At 36.1% G+C, this 18,066-nt stretch overlaps 1 protein-coding gene across 1 annotated transcript in view; it reads left to right on the top strand.

Annotated features, from left to right (window-relative positions):
* Positions 1–1,356: 1,356 nt before the first annotated feature.
* dnah7 (dynein, axonemal, heavy chain 7) overlaps positions 1,357–18,066 on the top strand; it is a 134,330-nt gene continuing 117,620 nt past the window's right edge. Inside the window, exons 1-14 of the mRNA XM_053627875.1 lie at positions 1,357–1,889; positions 3,201–3,485; positions 3,731–3,802; positions 3,899–3,995; positions 6,889–7,024; positions 11,326–11,401; positions 11,689–11,869; positions 12,318–12,390; positions 14,242–14,367; positions 14,803–14,922; positions 15,229–15,412; positions 16,206–16,385; positions 16,660–16,932; positions 17,740–17,867. Of these exons, the coding sequence (XP_053483850.1) occupies positions 3,348–3,485; positions 3,731–3,802; positions 3,899–3,995; positions 6,889–7,024; positions 11,326–11,401; positions 11,689–11,869; positions 12,318–12,390; positions 14,242–14,367; positions 14,803–14,922; positions 15,229–15,412; positions 16,206–16,385; positions 16,660–16,932; positions 17,740–17,867 (1,784 nt within the window). The 5' untranslated portion in view covers positions 1,357–1,889; positions 3,201–3,347. The remainder of the gene's footprint in view (positions 1,890–3,200; positions 3,486–3,730; positions 3,803–3,898; positions 3,996–6,888; positions 7,025–11,325; positions 11,402–11,688; positions 11,870–12,317; positions 12,391–14,241; positions 14,368–14,802; positions 14,923–15,228; positions 15,413–16,205; positions 16,386–16,659; positions 16,933–17,739; positions 17,868–18,066) is intronic.

Raw genomic sequence — 18,066 nt, 5'->3', positions numbered from 1 at the left:
CTGTATGTGAAGATTTGTGATGGACTCTAAATTGTATGTGTGTGTGTGTGTGTGTGTGTGTGTATGTGTGTGTGTGTGTGTGTGTGTGTGTGGCATGTTATGTCTAGTGGATACCATTAAAGACCAATAATGGTAATGGTTTTAAGGGTTGTCTGACGGTTTGTAATGGTATTTGTAGTGGAAACCATTTGAATTTCTGTGATAGTTTCTATTGTGTTTATCAGCTGGACTGTGTCCCTGGAATAGGCTGGATTCACTGCAACCCTGGCCAGGATATTGTTAAATGAGTTCCTGAAGATGAACGAATGAAGGTGTTAAGATACAAGTTTGCATTTCTTTCTCTGAATGTAATATATAAATATTCTCTTTTAACTTGTATGTTCATTCGTTTGTATTTAGTTTCTATTAGAAGTCATTGGAGGGACATAATCTGAATTTAAAGGCCACTTTTCAGAATCAGAATCACCTTTACTGCTAAGTACCTTGGGCTTACATGTACAAGGAATTTTTCTCTGTGTACTGGTGCTTAACAATAACAGTAAAACACAAGAAATTAAATAATAGCCTATTAATAAGATAAACAAGAGAGAAAGTTATGAACATGAGAAGCATGAAAAAATTATAAAGCTATGAAAACTATGAGCATAAATATAAAAATAAAAATAAAGACATTAACTATAACTCTTGCACCTTATTCAGTGTACATTAAAGCTATATTGTGTGTACAGTGTGTATGTAGGCTGTACATATTGTGTCGCGTGCGAATCTTTGTTATTGTTCAGAGAAAGCGCGTACCCCGAGGAGCAGTGGTTTCCTTGGTTACAGCATCCTCCAATCAGAGCTCGTTCCGCAAGGCGCTCGCACTTCCTTGTAAATGTAAATGTGAATTTGAATGTTTAACCAACGTCAGTTTTTTTTCACAGTTTAATGTGATCATGTGATGAGATTACTAGTCTAACTTATATTTTTTTAACGAAGCAATGATTTTCACTCACATGAAGATTATAGTAGCTATATATGCTGTTATGACATATAACACTGTTTTGTTCACCAAATCTGGTTGCTGAGTAACAGCAACGACCCCTTTACTCCAAACTGTTTTGAATCATAACCAAAAAAATGGTTAGATTATTATTATTATTATTATTATTATTATTATTATTAATAATAATAATAATAATAATAATAATAATAATAATAATTATTATTATTATTATTATTAACCTGCGTTCACTCAGTCCATGGTTTGTACCGAACAATGAGTGATATCATTTGACTCAGCTCACCAATAAGAGTCGACTCTTTCGCCTTCTAAACGGCCGATTGCTATTTTTTTCTCTAAACAAAACCATTTCAATTTATCCTAATAAATAAATAAATAAATAAATAAATAATAAATAATCACTACACTTATACACTTGGCTACATACAGTACATCTTCACCAAGCAGGAGTGGAAACAAACAAACAAACAAACAAACAAACAAAAATTCGGCTCATGTATAGGAGTCGCCTGTCAACAGTCACCTCAAGGAGCCGACTCGCTTGAAAACGACTACTTCCTTGGTTACTGGCGTAGCAACGACAACTTTGTACGGTGATTCAAGTTAGAACATAGGCTAGGTAGTTAAAAGTATGTTACACACTCCGTTACAGCGAATGTAACATGTTTTATTACTTTTAATGCGGCACTGCTTCAGTACTGGAAGACTCGGCGTTGCTCATTCACAGTTCCAGACACTCGAACTTAATGTTTAACAGCTTAGTAAATTTAGACAAGGCTGATAGCCAGCCAGTTAGTTTATTTTATATTTTGGTTGACTAATTAAATAGAAATACAGCTGATTCTGCGTAAGGGTGCATTTCCAGTGGTCTAAAATGGAAAGTAAGGTAAGACCTGAATCAATTCATGCAATGCAAACAATTTTTATGAACTTCCACACGTTCCATAGTATTTTTAATTTTATATATATATATATATATATATATATATATATATATATATATATATATATATATATATATCTCTTCTGATTCATTTTATATTCGTTCACATCCATAAGAACGTGACAATATTTTAGCCTGTACTAAATTAAGCAAAAAGTCCTCGTGGTGCCACTAGAGGGCAGTGTGGGACTGAAAGTAGAAGTCTCTGATTAGGCCTGTGTGTTACAATTTACCTGTTTTATATCAAATTAGTTATTAAAAAAAGAAAAGAAAAGAAAAGAAAAGATTATTCTCAAACTTTTGGGGCATATGACCCCCAAATGGACATTTGGAATTTTCTGTTACCCCAAGCCTTGATCATCCTTCAAAAAAAGAAGAAGTCCAGATTCATGCAGGACTACTGTAACATGTGAACACTGTAACATACAATGTGTATGTATGTATGTATGTATGTATGTGTAACATAAGTGACTAAACACCAAAGGAATATCCCTTGCATTGACTCATGTTAAAGCAGATATGGCTGGTTTGTACTTGGTGTATGAAATTGTGTATGATGTAGTGAATTGCACGTAAGAGACAAAACATGCCATCAGGTTTCCGAGTCAAACTGTAAAATGTTCAGTGACTTAATGCGCAGCAACATTAAAAACACTGACGAGCTCTGGTACTCTTTAAAACGTTCTGCCATTGTTGTGATTGTTATCATGAGCTGCATCTCAAATCCAAAACTCTGACCTTACATTCAAAAGTATTTACTAATCTAGAAAATCCAGAAGACCAAATGCAAAAGCAGACACTTTGGTAGGTTTGAAGGTACATGAGAGTTTTTTTTTATGTATTTTTTTTTTAAATGTAAACACTATAACGAAAACTGGTTAGTGTTAGTACTCAATAATGGTCTAGTTAAGTATGTGATTTGAGACAGCACTAGTTTATTTTGAGGAGGAAGATGATGGAAAAAATTTTTTTGTAAATTTTTTTAAATTTTTGCTAAAAATGCTAAAATAATATGTACACTTCATTTAAATGTGGCTTGCTCGAATGAGTAACATTATGAAAGAGAAGATGAGTTTCTCTTGCAACCCCATTTGTAAATCATGTGATGAGACATGATCGCAACCCCTAGTTTGAAAACCTCTGGATTATGCTCATTTCTGTACTCTTGGTTTTACTCTAAATGTTACTTGCACTGGCTAAGAGTGATTTCATTCGTTCATTCATCCATCTTCAGTTAGTTCTTTATCTGGTTAGAGTTGCAGTGAATCCAGAGCCGATTCCAGAACACCGGGCAGTGAGGCAGGACTGTACCCTGGATGGAACACCAGTTTATTCACACAGTCATTCACTCCTAAGGGCAATTTAGCATAGCCAGTTCACCTACCATAATGTTTTTGGGACATGAGAGGAAACCAGAGAACCCACGCAGTCATGGGAGAACATGCACAGAAACACTACATTCAGGTTCAAGCTGGGGACCCTGGAACTGTAAGGCAGCAGTGCTACACGCCGCACCACCATGCCACCAGTTTTCAAAATGTATAGCACTTAGTCAAAGAATATATAGAGTTAAACATTTTTTTTTTTACAGTTTATTATATAAACCATCCCTTCTTGCAGCTTAACGTTCTATTAATATTATCAGTATAAGGAAAGAAGGAATTCCTTTTTGGATTACTTTTCATGGAGTGGAATCATTATTTCATACTCTACATTGAGAACTTTTTAGAGAGAAATAAATTGGCAGGTGCATTATTCTAACGAAGTACATTCCCTCCGTGCAGGGTGCATCGGGGTGTAAAAAGCTCCCCTTGTCCCCAGACAGGTCCTTGCATCTCTTGCCACAACTTCCAAAGGTGAGTGATAAACAGGAGCAAAATTCAGAATGGCAGAATACTTTAGGTGTTTGTGATGACTGATATTTTCTTATTTGAATGGCTTGTGTCCCTCAGGTTCGTGGGAAGCCTAAGTGGCAGGATGCAAAACCAAGCTTCGTCCTCCTGGGCCAAACAGAAAACACAGACCATGGAGTGCCCACTAGGGTTTCCAGTAAGAGACAGTGCATTCCTTTTTAAACTGATCATTTACATCCTCCTCACACATCATGTGATGAGATTAATATGTTGTTCAATATATAGTATAAAAAACTTTCCGTCCCAAATTCTGTCTGGCTCAAAAATATCCCAGCTGGTATTTTTACTGTAAGTGAAGCACTTAAAATGATTTTCTCCAACATGAAAGTTTGCAGCATTGCTCAGCATCTCTGATTTTTTATTCATTGGCAATTCCTACCCAGAAAGTATTTCTCTCCTACTGCATCTTGAAGTCACACACAGCTCCTAATGCACTATCACAACAGCTGGTCATGCTCAGAAGAGCCACCAGCTACAATTTTTTAGACACATGAGCTATATAAAGAGCAGTGATTAGCTACAGTTGTTTAGTTTCAAATATAAAACACCTAATCGGCTGCAAAGTGTTCTAGTTATGATGATATAGATTTGATGAACATGGTTTATTCACCTAATCTTTACCATTCCTCTGACCACAGGTTTCTAAGTAACAGCAGCAATCACGTTACCCCAAGCTGTTTTGAATCATAACCAACAAAATTAGAAATGTCAGAAATCATTAGAAAGCGTTTTGCAGTTTATGCTGTGATCCAACATACACATGTTAGAATTTCCAAAACTTTTGTAAATCTGATGAAACCGGAGAAATATGGCAAATGCTCTGCGGTTATGCTACACACACAAAAAAAGATTGGTATTTGTAAATATGGAAGAAAAACAGTGATTAAATTTGATCTCACTTTCCTTCATGTCTTATTTACACTTCCAATTGTGCACCAATATGCCCAGACAAGAGATTTTTAATAAACATTGTGTGACTAGGAGTAATTATACTGTAGGTGCTCAGCTATGATACCTTGGGATTCTGGCCATAAGGAATAGTTTTAACCAAGAAAAAAGAAACACTCAAAAGGGCTTTTCCCAAACTCAGGTAACTTTGCAAGAATGACGTGCAAGTAATTTAGGTGATGTTGGTAAATTGTATTTAAAATTTGTACAAACACCATTACATTATAAGAACATCCAAATTGAAAGTCTTAATTAATACAGCATTTAAATGCAGTTCCCAGTGGAGGTCAGGATCTGATTGGCCGAGTGTATTTTTCAGCATCAGTTATCAGCCACCCCATCTAAAAAGTGAACCGAATGCACCTTTTGTTATGAAATACAGTAACCCATGTAATGTGCTAGGGAAAATATCTGTATCTGCAGCAATTATAGGCTCTGTCAGCATTATTCTGCATGTTTGACCAAATTGTAAGACATGGTTAGATAAACCACACTAATTAAAATGAGCAAAATACCTCCATAAACAGACCAACTGTCTGTACTAGCCAACATTGATACTCCCTTGAGTATCAGCATCCACCTGAATAAAAATACATCTGACAACTAACAAAAGTAGGCTTCACATTATGTATGAGCAGCGACCAGTAAAAAAAAATGCAATCTATAATTCTTAAGGAACAGCGGCAATTTGCAATATCACAGCAGGACAGGCTTCCGAGCTGGCCTGGCTGCTACCTACATTTTTCTTCTCACACCTTCAAAAGCCACAGGAAGTCGTCTCTGTTGTTCTCCAACCCAGTCTGCGCACTCATCACTTGTCTTTTACACTTTGCCTAAAAGTAAGTACAGGGCGCTATGATCCTTGACCATGAAAAAGTGAAGAGATTTAAAGGTTTAAAGCTTGGCCGTGGTTCAGGTTTCACACTGTTGACAGCACTATTGCTGTCCTGCCCATACCTCCCTCAACATTTTTTCTTGTCGCTCTGAAACCATGGTTTTCATGCAAATGCTGCAGCCAGTCTGTTTTCAAGTACTCTGGGAGAATCATCTGGAAGAACGCAGGTTTCAGTAAAGTAATAAGCCTCCATGCTTTTACTGCCTGCATACAAGAGAATGGCACTAATGTGTGGCTCACTTTCTTGAAGGCTGCAGGGACGGATGTTAATTTCTGGATCACTGATCGGGTCTGGTTCTCCTAAATAACCTGTTGCAAGGATTTGAACAAGGTTCTATAGTAGGTATTGGTGTTGCCAGGAAAATACATTCCACCTGGTCTTTCTGAACACCCTCTACATTGCATTATATAAGCTGAAGTGCATCTTGTTAATTTGAAATATGCCAAAAACTGTAGAGGGAGTGTGCTATCATTTTTTCCACATCCACATGCCACATCCCAATGTGCTACTAATAGTCTGGCTATCAAGTGGACATGGGCTGTCACAGAATCATTGGCAGGGGAATACACCAATATTGCTGCCTTGCAGGTCAGAGTATTTTTTTCTTTTTGAATGAAAAGCTTAAAAAGTATATAACTTATAATATAAGAATGTAGGTCAGGTATAGATAGACCAGGTGTAATGGCTGTTACTCTACACATTGACAAACAAATGCTCATTTATTCATCCTCAGCAACTGCTGCATCCTGCTTAGTGTCACAATGAATTTAGGGCCTATCCCAGGAACACTGGGAGTAATACAGCCTGGATGGGACACCAGATCATCGGAGCACACCACGCAGACACACACACATATGCGCACACACACACACACACACACACACACACACACACACACATACACACACACCCCTAAAGGCAATTTAGGGTCTCCATGAAGAAACTGGAGACCCAAAAGAAACCCATAAGCTCATGGGGAGAACATAGGAAACTCCACACAGACAGTAACCTGAGCACAGGAACTGGAGACCTCATTACTTCATATTCATCAAAAGTAGAAAAACCAGTTGAGATGAAAACCTTAAAAATTGCCAATTACCACTTTATATTGCTACTGACAGAGATAATGACATCTTGGGTTAGGTTAAAATCAATATTACAATTGATTGCTCCTTTTCTTCCCAGGAGAAACACTCAGAGGGAGCATGCAGCACAGCCAGAGAGCACGCAGCACAGCCAGAGTGTCCGAATCCTTCAAACGATGTGTGAAGTCAAAAAAAGATCGTGAGGAGCTTCGCAGGACTCTCATCAGCATATTCACGTAGGTACAGTTTTTCCAAATTCAAGTGTCAGTACCTATGGTGTCACCAAGTTCTTGATGATTATTTATTGCTTTGCACTATTTTTATCATCATTACAGGGAACAGGAGTTTTTGTTAGGTTATTTATGGTCCCCTTAAATGAAGGTGTCAATGACTAATTATAAAAAAAGAAGGAAATAAATTATGTAAAAATAAACCTGTATGAGCTTTTGTCTTTTTTTTTTTTTAAAAAAAAAAAAGAAAGAAAAAAACATTACACCATTAAAATGCAAACATATCTTATGGAAAAAAAGAGTTAAATTAAAATGTTGTTTGTCATGTGAATAATGGTTTGGGTTCTAAGGACGTAAAAGACACTAGCACCCTTTGGCTAACATGAATGAAAGATACCATGTATTTTAGTCATGTCAGTGTTACAGAATACAAATCATGTAATATATATATATATATATATATATAAAGTCATTCAGTGGGTCCTTGTGGTATGTGAATGGGGCGGAGTCATCCTGGAAGAGACCACACCCATCAGGATAGAAATGTAGGATAAGAAGACCAATGGATTCGAACCATGAAAGCAACATGGTCACAGCATAACATTTCACCCATCTGTGTATCTATAATGATATAACATGATGTTTGAGAGGGAAAGTTAATGCACTCATTCAGCTGCACATGATATTAAGATTATTTGCGATTACTAAAAGTCCACAGCATGAAAGCAGTGATGATTTCTTGATAAAATAGGAATCACAATTGTTTTGATCTTTTGCTTAGAACTAAGTTAATTTGAATATCAGATTTGAAATATGGATTAAATTCTTACTTTCCAGTAGCATAGCATAGACATTTCATTTTCCAAGTGGATGTTTGTGAATTACTAATCTGTTTAATTGGCATTAAGCTTAATCTTGAACAATAATAACAAGTGCTATCTAGCTCAGTGGGAGAAATAAGTATTGGACGCGTCACCATTTTTGTGAGTAAATATATTTCCAATGAGGCTATTCACATGAAATTTTCACCAGACATCAGTATTAACTTGAGGAATCTGGATATATGAAGAATTCACAACATTAAAGTCCATAAATAAAGTTATGTGCAATGAAGTGGAATGACACAGGAAAAAAGTATTGAACACACTAAGAAAAAGCAGTTCTCCAGGGCAAGGTAAGGCAAGGAACCAGCTGAAATCCGTAAGTAATTATACCTCCTATCTGTGCAAATTAATATCAGCTGGGTTAGTAAATTGATGGTCTATAAAAAGGTTGTACGCTACCAAGGTGTTGCACAAGAAACATCATGATGGGTAAAAGCAAAGAGCTCTCCCAAGACCTTCACAACCTTATTGTTGCAAAACATATTGATGGAATGTATTTCAAAACTTCTGAATAAAATAATAAAACTTCCAGTAAACACCACTGGGGCCATTATCTGCAAGTGGAAGCAACATCACCCCATAATCAACAAGCCATGCACAGAAGCTCCTCGCAAGATTTCTGACCAGGGAGTCAGAAAAATAGTCAGAAGAGTAGCCCAAGAGCCAAGGACAACTCGGCAAGAGCTCCACTGCTCACTCTCACCCCGCAAGACTCCATTACTAAAGAAAAGGCATGTCTAAGTTCATTTATCATTTGCTACAACTCATTTGGATAAGCCTATGAAATACTGGGAGAGTGTATTCTGGTCAGACAAGAGCAAAATTTACCTTTTTGGCTGTCATACTACATATAATGTTTGGAGAAGAAATGGCACTGCACATCACCTTAAAAACACTATACCAACAGTGAAGTTTAGTGGTGGAAGCATCATGGTGTCGGGCTGTTTTTCATCGCATGGCAGACTTCATATAATTGAAGGAACGATGAATTGAGCCCTTTACCAGAAGATTCTTGAAAAGAATCTGCTGCCATCCACCAAGGATGATGATGAGACGTGGGTGGACCTTCCAATAGGACAACGATCCAAAGCATACAGCAAAGGAAACTCTCAATTGGTTTCAGAGAAAAAAAATCAAGGCGTTAGAATGGCTCAGTCAATCACCTGACCTGAATCCAATTGATTTAAAGACAATATGTTTACAAAAATGGGCCAAAATCACACCTGAATACTGCAGCAGATTAATTTCTTCATGCAGGAAGTGTCTTGAAGCTGTAATTACAATCAAAGGCAAACAAAGTATTAAATAAATTTCAGTTAGCGTGTTCAATACGGTTTTCCTGTCATTCCTCTTTATTACACATAACTTCATTTATGGACTTTAATGTTTGGATTTTTTTGTATGTGTGGATTTCTTGAGTTGAGTGAAAATTTCATGTGAATAACCTCATTGGAAATATATTTACTGAAAAAAATTTTGAGGCGTCCAATACTTATTTCCCCGACTGTATAAATATTATAAATGTTATAAATGTTCAATCATATCAGAGTGCCAAGACCACAGTGATTCCTCTCAATGTTAAATTATTAATGGCTGGTTAAACAATTAATTTCTGTTTTTCTGCCTAAGCTGCATCTTATGTGCAAAAAATATTGGGTTTGATGTTTATTTGGCTTGTATATGCTGTATATGTAATGTGTCATGGGCAGTTTTTAAGTGAGATGGTGTGTGTAGCCATGACTTGCCTGCCCCTGTCATTCATGTCATACATTTAGTCATCATATGTTTAGTAACTGGGAATTAAGTATTGATACACGAGTGAACAGTCAGGTTCCAATCTTTACTCAAGCAGATATTTGTTTATCGAAGGATGTAGCACTTCATGGTAGAATATATACTCAAAAATGGGTCTTGTCTATTTGCGCACTGTTGAATATTCATAAGGTATCAAACAAAGAACTCTCAATTCAGTTCAATTCATTTCTGTAACGCTTTTAACAATGGACATCGTCACAAAGCAGCTTTACAGAAATCCAGATATGAAATTTTTATTTAAATTTATCCCTAATGAGCTAGCCAGAGGTGACGGTGGCAAGGAAAAACTCCCTGAGATGACATGAGGAACCAGACTCAAAAAGGAACCCAACTTCATCTGCGTGAACACTGAATAGTGTGATTATAAATCATTACACTTCTATAACTGTATAGTGTAAGTCAGTGCTAAGTGTGTTAAAAGAAACTTGAGAATGAGCATCATACTTTCTCATCATAAGTTTCTGAAATTATCAACTGTTCAATGATGGAGACTTGAGTGTTAACTTTTCTTAGCAATTGCTGGCTTAAGGCTATCCAAGTGAGAACCTCCACAGCCATCTTTAGGGTGCTGTGTGGTGCCATCCTCAGTAATCTCAGGGTGGATAACATAATATCAAAATATACACATTCATAAAAACACAAAGTTAAACGAGTACATTTCAGCATGGTAGAATGTGTGTTTTCATTCAAGAGTAGGAAGAATGTCCAGGTGCTGATAATGCCACAGTCAACTCTGTTTCAGTCATTTTCTATTTCTCTCCCTCTCCAAAAAGATTACATCAGTTCCTTCCCACTACTATCCCACTACAGGGATTTTTGGATCTGATGTTTTTCAGTTTCTCCAAGACTCACAAAGCTTCAGTTGTGTTTTTCCATGCATATCAACATTTTATTACTAATTCATATCAACCCTTTCATACATAAATTGTTTATAAGCATAATATATAATCTTTCATTTTGTCTAAATATCATTTAAAAGTAAATGGATTAGCCACATGTAGGAAAACCATGATTTAAAAAAAGGGATCGAATATTATACTTCAAATAATAACAATAAAAAACTTTTTAATGTCCAAAAACTGTTCAGTTCTAAAATATTTACTGTTGAAGACCAAAATTATAGAAAATATTTTTTTTTTCGTAAATACAAAATTTAAAAACAATTTAGGACTGTTACATGATGCAAGTATGTTAACAAGCAAACAACAACTTACTTTTTAAAAAGCTAAGGTGCTCAATGGAGTCTGGCACAAAAATATTTTTAAATTCAATTTTTGAGTTATTATTTTTTTTATTATGTAGAAATGTTTTTAAAGATTGACAACAACAAATAGTTTAGAGAGCTACAGAAGTGTATGTTAAATTACAGTAATGCTCTCAAGTGATTGGGAGGTGATATGCAACAGTATTTTGCTACAATATTTAATATTTAATGGAGCTTTAAATGGACTGCCCATAAGCGTGGACACAATACATGAAAGGGTTAACTTTTAGAAAACAATCATACGTTTACATTAAGAATTTGTATCACGTCTTTATTAATGAGGACCATATATTTAAGTGATTCTTATTAATTACTATTTTGTTTCTCCACTTTGATTGTCAAAGGGAGGGGGAATCAGATACGGGTGAAAGTTTACAAGCTCCACGTGGCTTTCTAACTTTAACTGAGAAAAGAATTTTGGTAAGTAGCTGCTACAGTATGAATACTACTGCATGTAATTCTGCATGAAAAAAACTTTTTCAACAATTTCTCTAATGCTGTGGGATCCAAGAAAGGAACGCCTTACACTAAATTACTGCAAGATAATGTATTTATATCTCACTGTTATAAAACTTGGCAAACACTAGTATTATAATAATATGATTAATTATTTATTCAGCAGTGAAGATATAACTTTTTATTTTTATTAGATTTTTAGATTTGGCCCAAAAGATGATTTTCTTTTGTGCTGGGTTTTTTTCCTTCAGAAATATTATAACTACATTCGATACGGGATTGACACGCAGAACGTGGCCCCTGTGGAAGATTCCTGGCTGGAGAGTATTCTGAGCCGGGTGCCAAGTCACCTGAACACATTAACAAGATCGGTTGAGATTCTCTCAGATGAAATAAGAGAGGATTATTTGCTGAGTGCTAAGAAAGCTATAGGTATAACACTACTGAATATTGCTTTATTGGTCTGTGAAGGAGAGGGATTTCACCCACATAGCGCATAACACCAGTTAACTCTTCTAGCTTTATTTCCCAAACTAGACCCCATATGGAGTAACTCGATTTACATATGTGCCATGAGAGAAACTCACAATCTCCTTTTTAATTTTTTGAAATTAATTTATTTTACAAATAAACATTATGAATATTGCTCTAACTATGAACAATTTGTATGCTACTAACCCTAACCCTATTTTGAAACATTATTCTGAGTCACATTCAAACACACATTTAATTAATTAATCAATGAAGTTGTATGGTGATGGCATTTGATAGACTTGGTAGACTTGTTATTTGGAATTAATTAGAAAATAATTTGACTGAACTGCCCAAACATGAATAGTTTATGATAATAACGTCGATCACTCCCTGCCTGCTTTTACAGTGGATTTTGCTCTGCGTGACCCGAGAGAAAATGAAGAACAGAAGGTGAACAGTCTTCCACCTCACAGAGAAGAGTGAGTCTAATTGAATTCTAATATTCTCATAGAGTAAATGTGTTTAACATGCTAAACCACATCAGAAGCAAAACAAAACAAAACAATGAGGTTCAAGTGAAGAATGCCAGCTTTACACTGATGATACTGTACATCTATTTACATCAGTACTGGGTGGACCATGTAAGAAATAATCAGGTCCGTTGTTTGGGTGGTGCGACTGGTGTGACCGCAAATATTTAAAAAAAAGATAAAAGATTAAATAAAAAGTTAAACATCCTGATTGATTTCAATGTTTTAGTTGATTTTATGAAGTAAGACTTAATACTAAAGCATTATCTGAGCTATATAAGGCATATTGTGTTTCGTTTTATTTTTTAAGTGTGTGACGCTACTTCGCTTCCTAACCATCACCTGACTAATTGTTTAAAAATGACGACAAGCAGAGAACGGACAGGTTTAGAATGTACATGTCTAAGACATCCCCGTACACAGTAATGTTGTCTACATGGTCAGAATTGGTTTTGCTCATTAAAATTTTATTTATGTGTATTTGATCAATGATTTACAGTAGTAGTACTAAGTATCATATAGAAGATTTGATATTAAGATGACAGAAATGAGTGCTAAGTAGGGTGCCACATCCTCTAACTCACACTGGCCCTGCCCCATGCTTGGGACAGCCCTTGGAATAAAACAGGACGAGACATGCAATTATACAACCCCAATTCTGAAAAAGTTGGGACAGTATGGGTTACGCTCATAAAAACAAAGAGGACTGATTTGTAAATGTACTTTGACTTGTATTTAAACAAACAAACAAACAAAAAAACGTATAAAGACAAGGTATTTGATGTTTTACCTAATCAACTGCATAATTTTCTGAAGATAAACGTTTATTTTGAAATTCATGCATGCAACATATTCCTAAAAAGTTGGGACAGGGGAAATTTTGGACTAATAGCGATGTGACAAGATGAAATAAGAAGGTGATGTGAAACAGGTGAGACAATCGTCCAATCATAGTAAATAAGGAGCCATCAAAAAAGGCCTAATCCTTCAAGAACAAGGATGGGTCGAGGCTCACCAATCTGCCAACAGATGCATCAGCGAATTATCCAACACTTTGAGAACAACATTCCCTAAAGACAAGTCGGTAGGATTTTGAACATTTCACCTTCTACAGTGCACAATATAATTTAAAGATTCAAGGAATCTGGTAAAATCTTGGTGCGTAAAGGGCAAGGCCGAAAACCTCTTCTGAATGCGTGTGATCTCCGATCCCTTAGATGTCACTGTCTTAAAAACCGCCATGAGCCAGACATGGGCCTCAGGAATACTTTGGTAAACCTTTGCCACCATTCGCCACTGCATCCAGAAATGCAAGTTAAGGCTTTACTTTGCAAAGCAGAAACCATGCATCAACACTGTCTAGAATCACCGCTGACTTCTCTGGGATCGGTCTCATCTTAGATGGACAGTAGCAGAGTGGAATCATGTCTTGTGGTCCAGCGAGTCAATGTTTCAAATAGTTTTTGGACAAAACAGCCGTCGTGTTCTCCACTGCATAATGCATAATGGATGAACAAGCAGTTGAATGTTTGTAGGATTTATATAGAATTATCATTATAACCAGCAGATGAAATGATTCGATTTTGGAATTGATCCAAACAGTGTGATTCTTCAATAGCTTACTTCATATTTGAAGTATGTTTTTAAGGATATTTTAGGCATGCAAATTTACAAATTTGTAAAAGGAAAAACTAGACTTGTTGGTAGTGGAGGCGTCCATGTCAAAACCACTGCCACTGTGTTCTGCTTTTTTTTTAACATTCTTATTTTAATTAACTCTTTATTTACAATGTCTTTCAGGATGGCAATTGTGCCAAAGCCTTGGAAAGCATCCTTCCATCAAGCACAAAAAAGAATGAGCCAGCATCTCCATGCCATCAACCCCACCATGCTGTCTGTGCTGAACCTGTGGCATGTGTCTTTCAAGTGAGTTAAAACAATGTTCTGTATATATATAGATATAGCCTCTGTATTTGTTTTGGGTTTAGCAGTAGAACAAGACTGAGCTATTCAGAAGTTTATATTTATTAATTAAAAAAGTGTAAATGCAGAAGTGTAAATCATTCTGGCAAAAAAGGGAGCTTGTGTTTACTGTTTTTCAAATGATATAATATATCATTAAAGTGCTGAGCACTCCTACATAAGGAAATGCATTCCAGATGCTCATATGGCTTGTTTGGTTTTCTTGAAATAATGTATTATTAGTAATACAGTCCAAGATTTAATTTAGATGAAAATCTTTCTTTTGCATAAAACATTATGTTCAGTGCTTCAGTTATTCTTTCTTTCCACTCTATTTTGCCATTTTCTCTTTCTTCCATTCCTTTATTTTTAACCATGAATGATGATCTTCTTGCACAGGAATTTACGTCTTCTCGATGTGACAGAGTTCCACACCAGAGAGGAGGCTATGGAGCTCTCCGTCTTTCAGCAGATTGTCAGCCGACACATTGATAGTGCTGAAGACATCCTGCTGAAGAAGTAGGCACACAGCTATTAGTTTACTTTTACATCCCAGCATGTAATGCCAATTTCATATACCAAATTTTATATCCTTGTCATCTAGAGATTTATTCTTCTGTCCAAATTTCCATCTAAAATGGGATAAATGCTAAAAAAAACAACAACCTAGATTTCTATAATGCACACTCTTCGTGTGCATTAGGTCATTTTGTTGCAAAAGTAAGAAATAAAAATTGCCTGGCTTGATGGGACGTCTAATGATAAGTGGCAAAGAGAACAGGACAGCAAAAATACTGAAAAAATAATCTGTTTTGCATAAAATAGGTGGCTTCCTGATGTGCAACAAATCTTCTACCAGGGAAGCAAGCGCAAATTGGTCCCCAGAAATAACAGTCTACCACAGCTGCAGTCCTTCTTCAACTGCGTGGCTGCCCTAATGTCCTCTCAGCTCCAGAGTCTGGCCCTGGAATCTATTCATGACTACACACGCCTGATAGCTCAGGACCCAGTAAGACATACAGTGCATGCCATGTGCTCATATTAACTCCTTAATTAAACTTCCAGCCTAATATTTGGTTGTTACTCTTAAAGTACACTATTCAGTCAGTGCTGTGATTATTCAGCAATGGCAGTGATGCTAATAGGAAAAGTAAAAGTAAACTAATATGTTTGGAGAATGAGGAAGTTTAAGAGGTTATATTTTTCTAGCTTGATTTTTTTTTTATTTTCAACGTCTACTGTTTACTTGTACCAGTCACAGCAGCATTTCCAGTCAGAAAGCTATCTCAGCAGGCATTTCATTCAGAACACACTTTAGTGTCAGGCTGTATAGTTTACATAACGTTTCCTTACTTGCAGTTACAAGCTCACTTCTCAGCTTAGATACATGTAGTGAGAATAATCTGAAGTGTTGAATTTTGTTATATTTTGTCTGACAAATTAATGGCACTTGCTAAATGCAAGTCAGGTCTGCCAAAAGGTCAAAAGGTCATCTTATTACAGTGAAAAATAAATAACAGATCTACTATTGTAAGCACCACTATCTGTGATAGCATTTAACTAACAAAGCATTTTATCTTGCCTCGTGTACCCTACATGATTCTCCCATCTGGGCCACTTGAAATACTTTTTATATTAGGTGTTCTTGAATGTGCCTTCTGGGTAACACTTCTCTTACACTCTGTTTTTGGTCCAGTATATTTGTGCATTTTTGATTTTAGAGCATGCCACATTTAATAGCCTTTACATGTCTTTAATTTAACTGCCAGCATTAAATAATTCCCTTTGTTTTCTCCCTGAAGCGTACAGTAAGAGCGTATGAGCATCCAGGCTTTGTTCTGCAGCTGATCCTAAAGCAGAACAAGATCATATTCGAGCCAAATTTCAAGGACTTTGAGGTCATTTTATTGAATGTCTATGAGGAAATGTTGAAATGCATCAGCTTGGTGCCTCGAGTCGAGACAAAACTATACTCAGAATGGGTAAGAGTCTGTATATCTTTTTTCTTATCCTTTTTTATAAATCTAGAATGTTTTCTATCAAGGACATGAACCTTTTCCCCTACATTCTGCACAACACAATCTTGTATGGTATAATAACCATATTTTGTATGTTTTACGGTATTGATATGAATTGGAATTTTACTTGACTTCAAAACAAATGAAAATGACTTTTATTGACAATAACGAGGCTACATTTGATCATTGACTCCTACACAATTTCTACACTGTCCTTTATTTTGACTATCTATTGTAGCCAGGCACTGAGGATGCCAGAACCCTGAAACCCATCATCCTGCCTGAGATCTTGAAGGCACAAAAGGATGAAATTCGGCAGGTGATACGTGAGGAGAGCAGTGGCCCAACTGAGCATGTGCGCCTCTACGACAAATTTGCGCCACTGGTATCGCAACAGGCAGAGCAGGACATAGAGCACTTCCTGGTGGAGCAGCACACCTTCCAGGAGATGATGATGGAGGCGACACGCTACCAGCAGCTGGCTGATGAGATCCAGTATGACTCCTGCAAGGTCAGTTGAAGTATGGTACAGGATCTCAATAACTTTCTATCATTTCTGCTACATTTGTGTTACTTTCAGGTATTTCATGAAAGTTCTTTATGAATCCAGGCTCAGGTCTCATTTTAATGGCTGTTCATCAATATGGGTTTAAAGTTGTCAAATATTTGCATTTTTTTTTATTAGGTTTGGTAAATCTGATACAGTATAGAGGGGACATTCATATCTGTGCCTGAAGGACCACAACGTTGCAAGATTTAAATTCACTGATTGCATCAGTCTTCTGACATTTTGTAAAGTCTTACCACCATCACAGAATGAAATAATGCTTATTATGCTCGATTGCCTTTTTTATTTGATTTTTTATTTATTATTATTATTTTTTTTTTAGAAAGACCAGATATTAAGATTTTTAGTTATGTATGGTAGTTTTCCAAAAGTCTGAAATCCAAATCCACCACCAAGAACATTAATTGTTTCAAAACCATTCAAATATTCATACATTCTTTTATACATTTTATTTATCTTTCAAAAATATAAGTTATTAATGTAAACACTAGTAATAACAATGCATGCACCACAATTTACGTTTGGATATGTGTTCCAATGTGCTGCAAATAAATAAATTAATAAATAAATACATGAGTTGTTGGTCTTGAATGGCTTATGGTATAGAAAAAAACAGTGAGCCTGTAACACATTTTAATGGCTCTAATGCAGCAATTGAAAACACTCAGAAGTGATACTGGGTTTAATAAGACACAAATAATATGGTCAGAGATTCATTCAGGGTTCTGTCACTGTTATTAAATGTGACAGGTGGTACGACTTGGTATGTTCGAAGTGCACTGCCATGAGCTTATCCGTGCACTAGTGAAGCGTGCGGAGGGACTCAGGGAGAAACTGGTCACCCGTCTGCTGGAGGACCACCAAAACTGCAATAAAAAGTGAGTGCTAACATTTATCTCACTACTGGATACCAATGTACAATTCAAAGCAAATAAATTCAAATAGGTGTTTTAGTATTAGTTAACTATGAAAAACAGGAGAGAAACAAGTGACAAATGAAAACTAAATGCTTATTTGTTATAAAAAAGAAAAAATAAATAAACAAATGGACCTGGGGTCAGAGATAAAACTGGAGGT

Source organism: Ictalurus furcatus, chromosome 6 (genome assembly GCF_023375685.1).
Source record: "Ictalurus furcatus strain D&B chromosome 6, Billie_1.0, whole genome shotgun sequence".
Lineage (NCBI taxonomy): Eukaryota > Metazoa > Chordata > Actinopteri > Siluriformes > Ictaluridae > Ictalurus > Ictalurus furcatus.
This window is presented reverse-complemented; position numbering and strand designations above follow the sequence as displayed.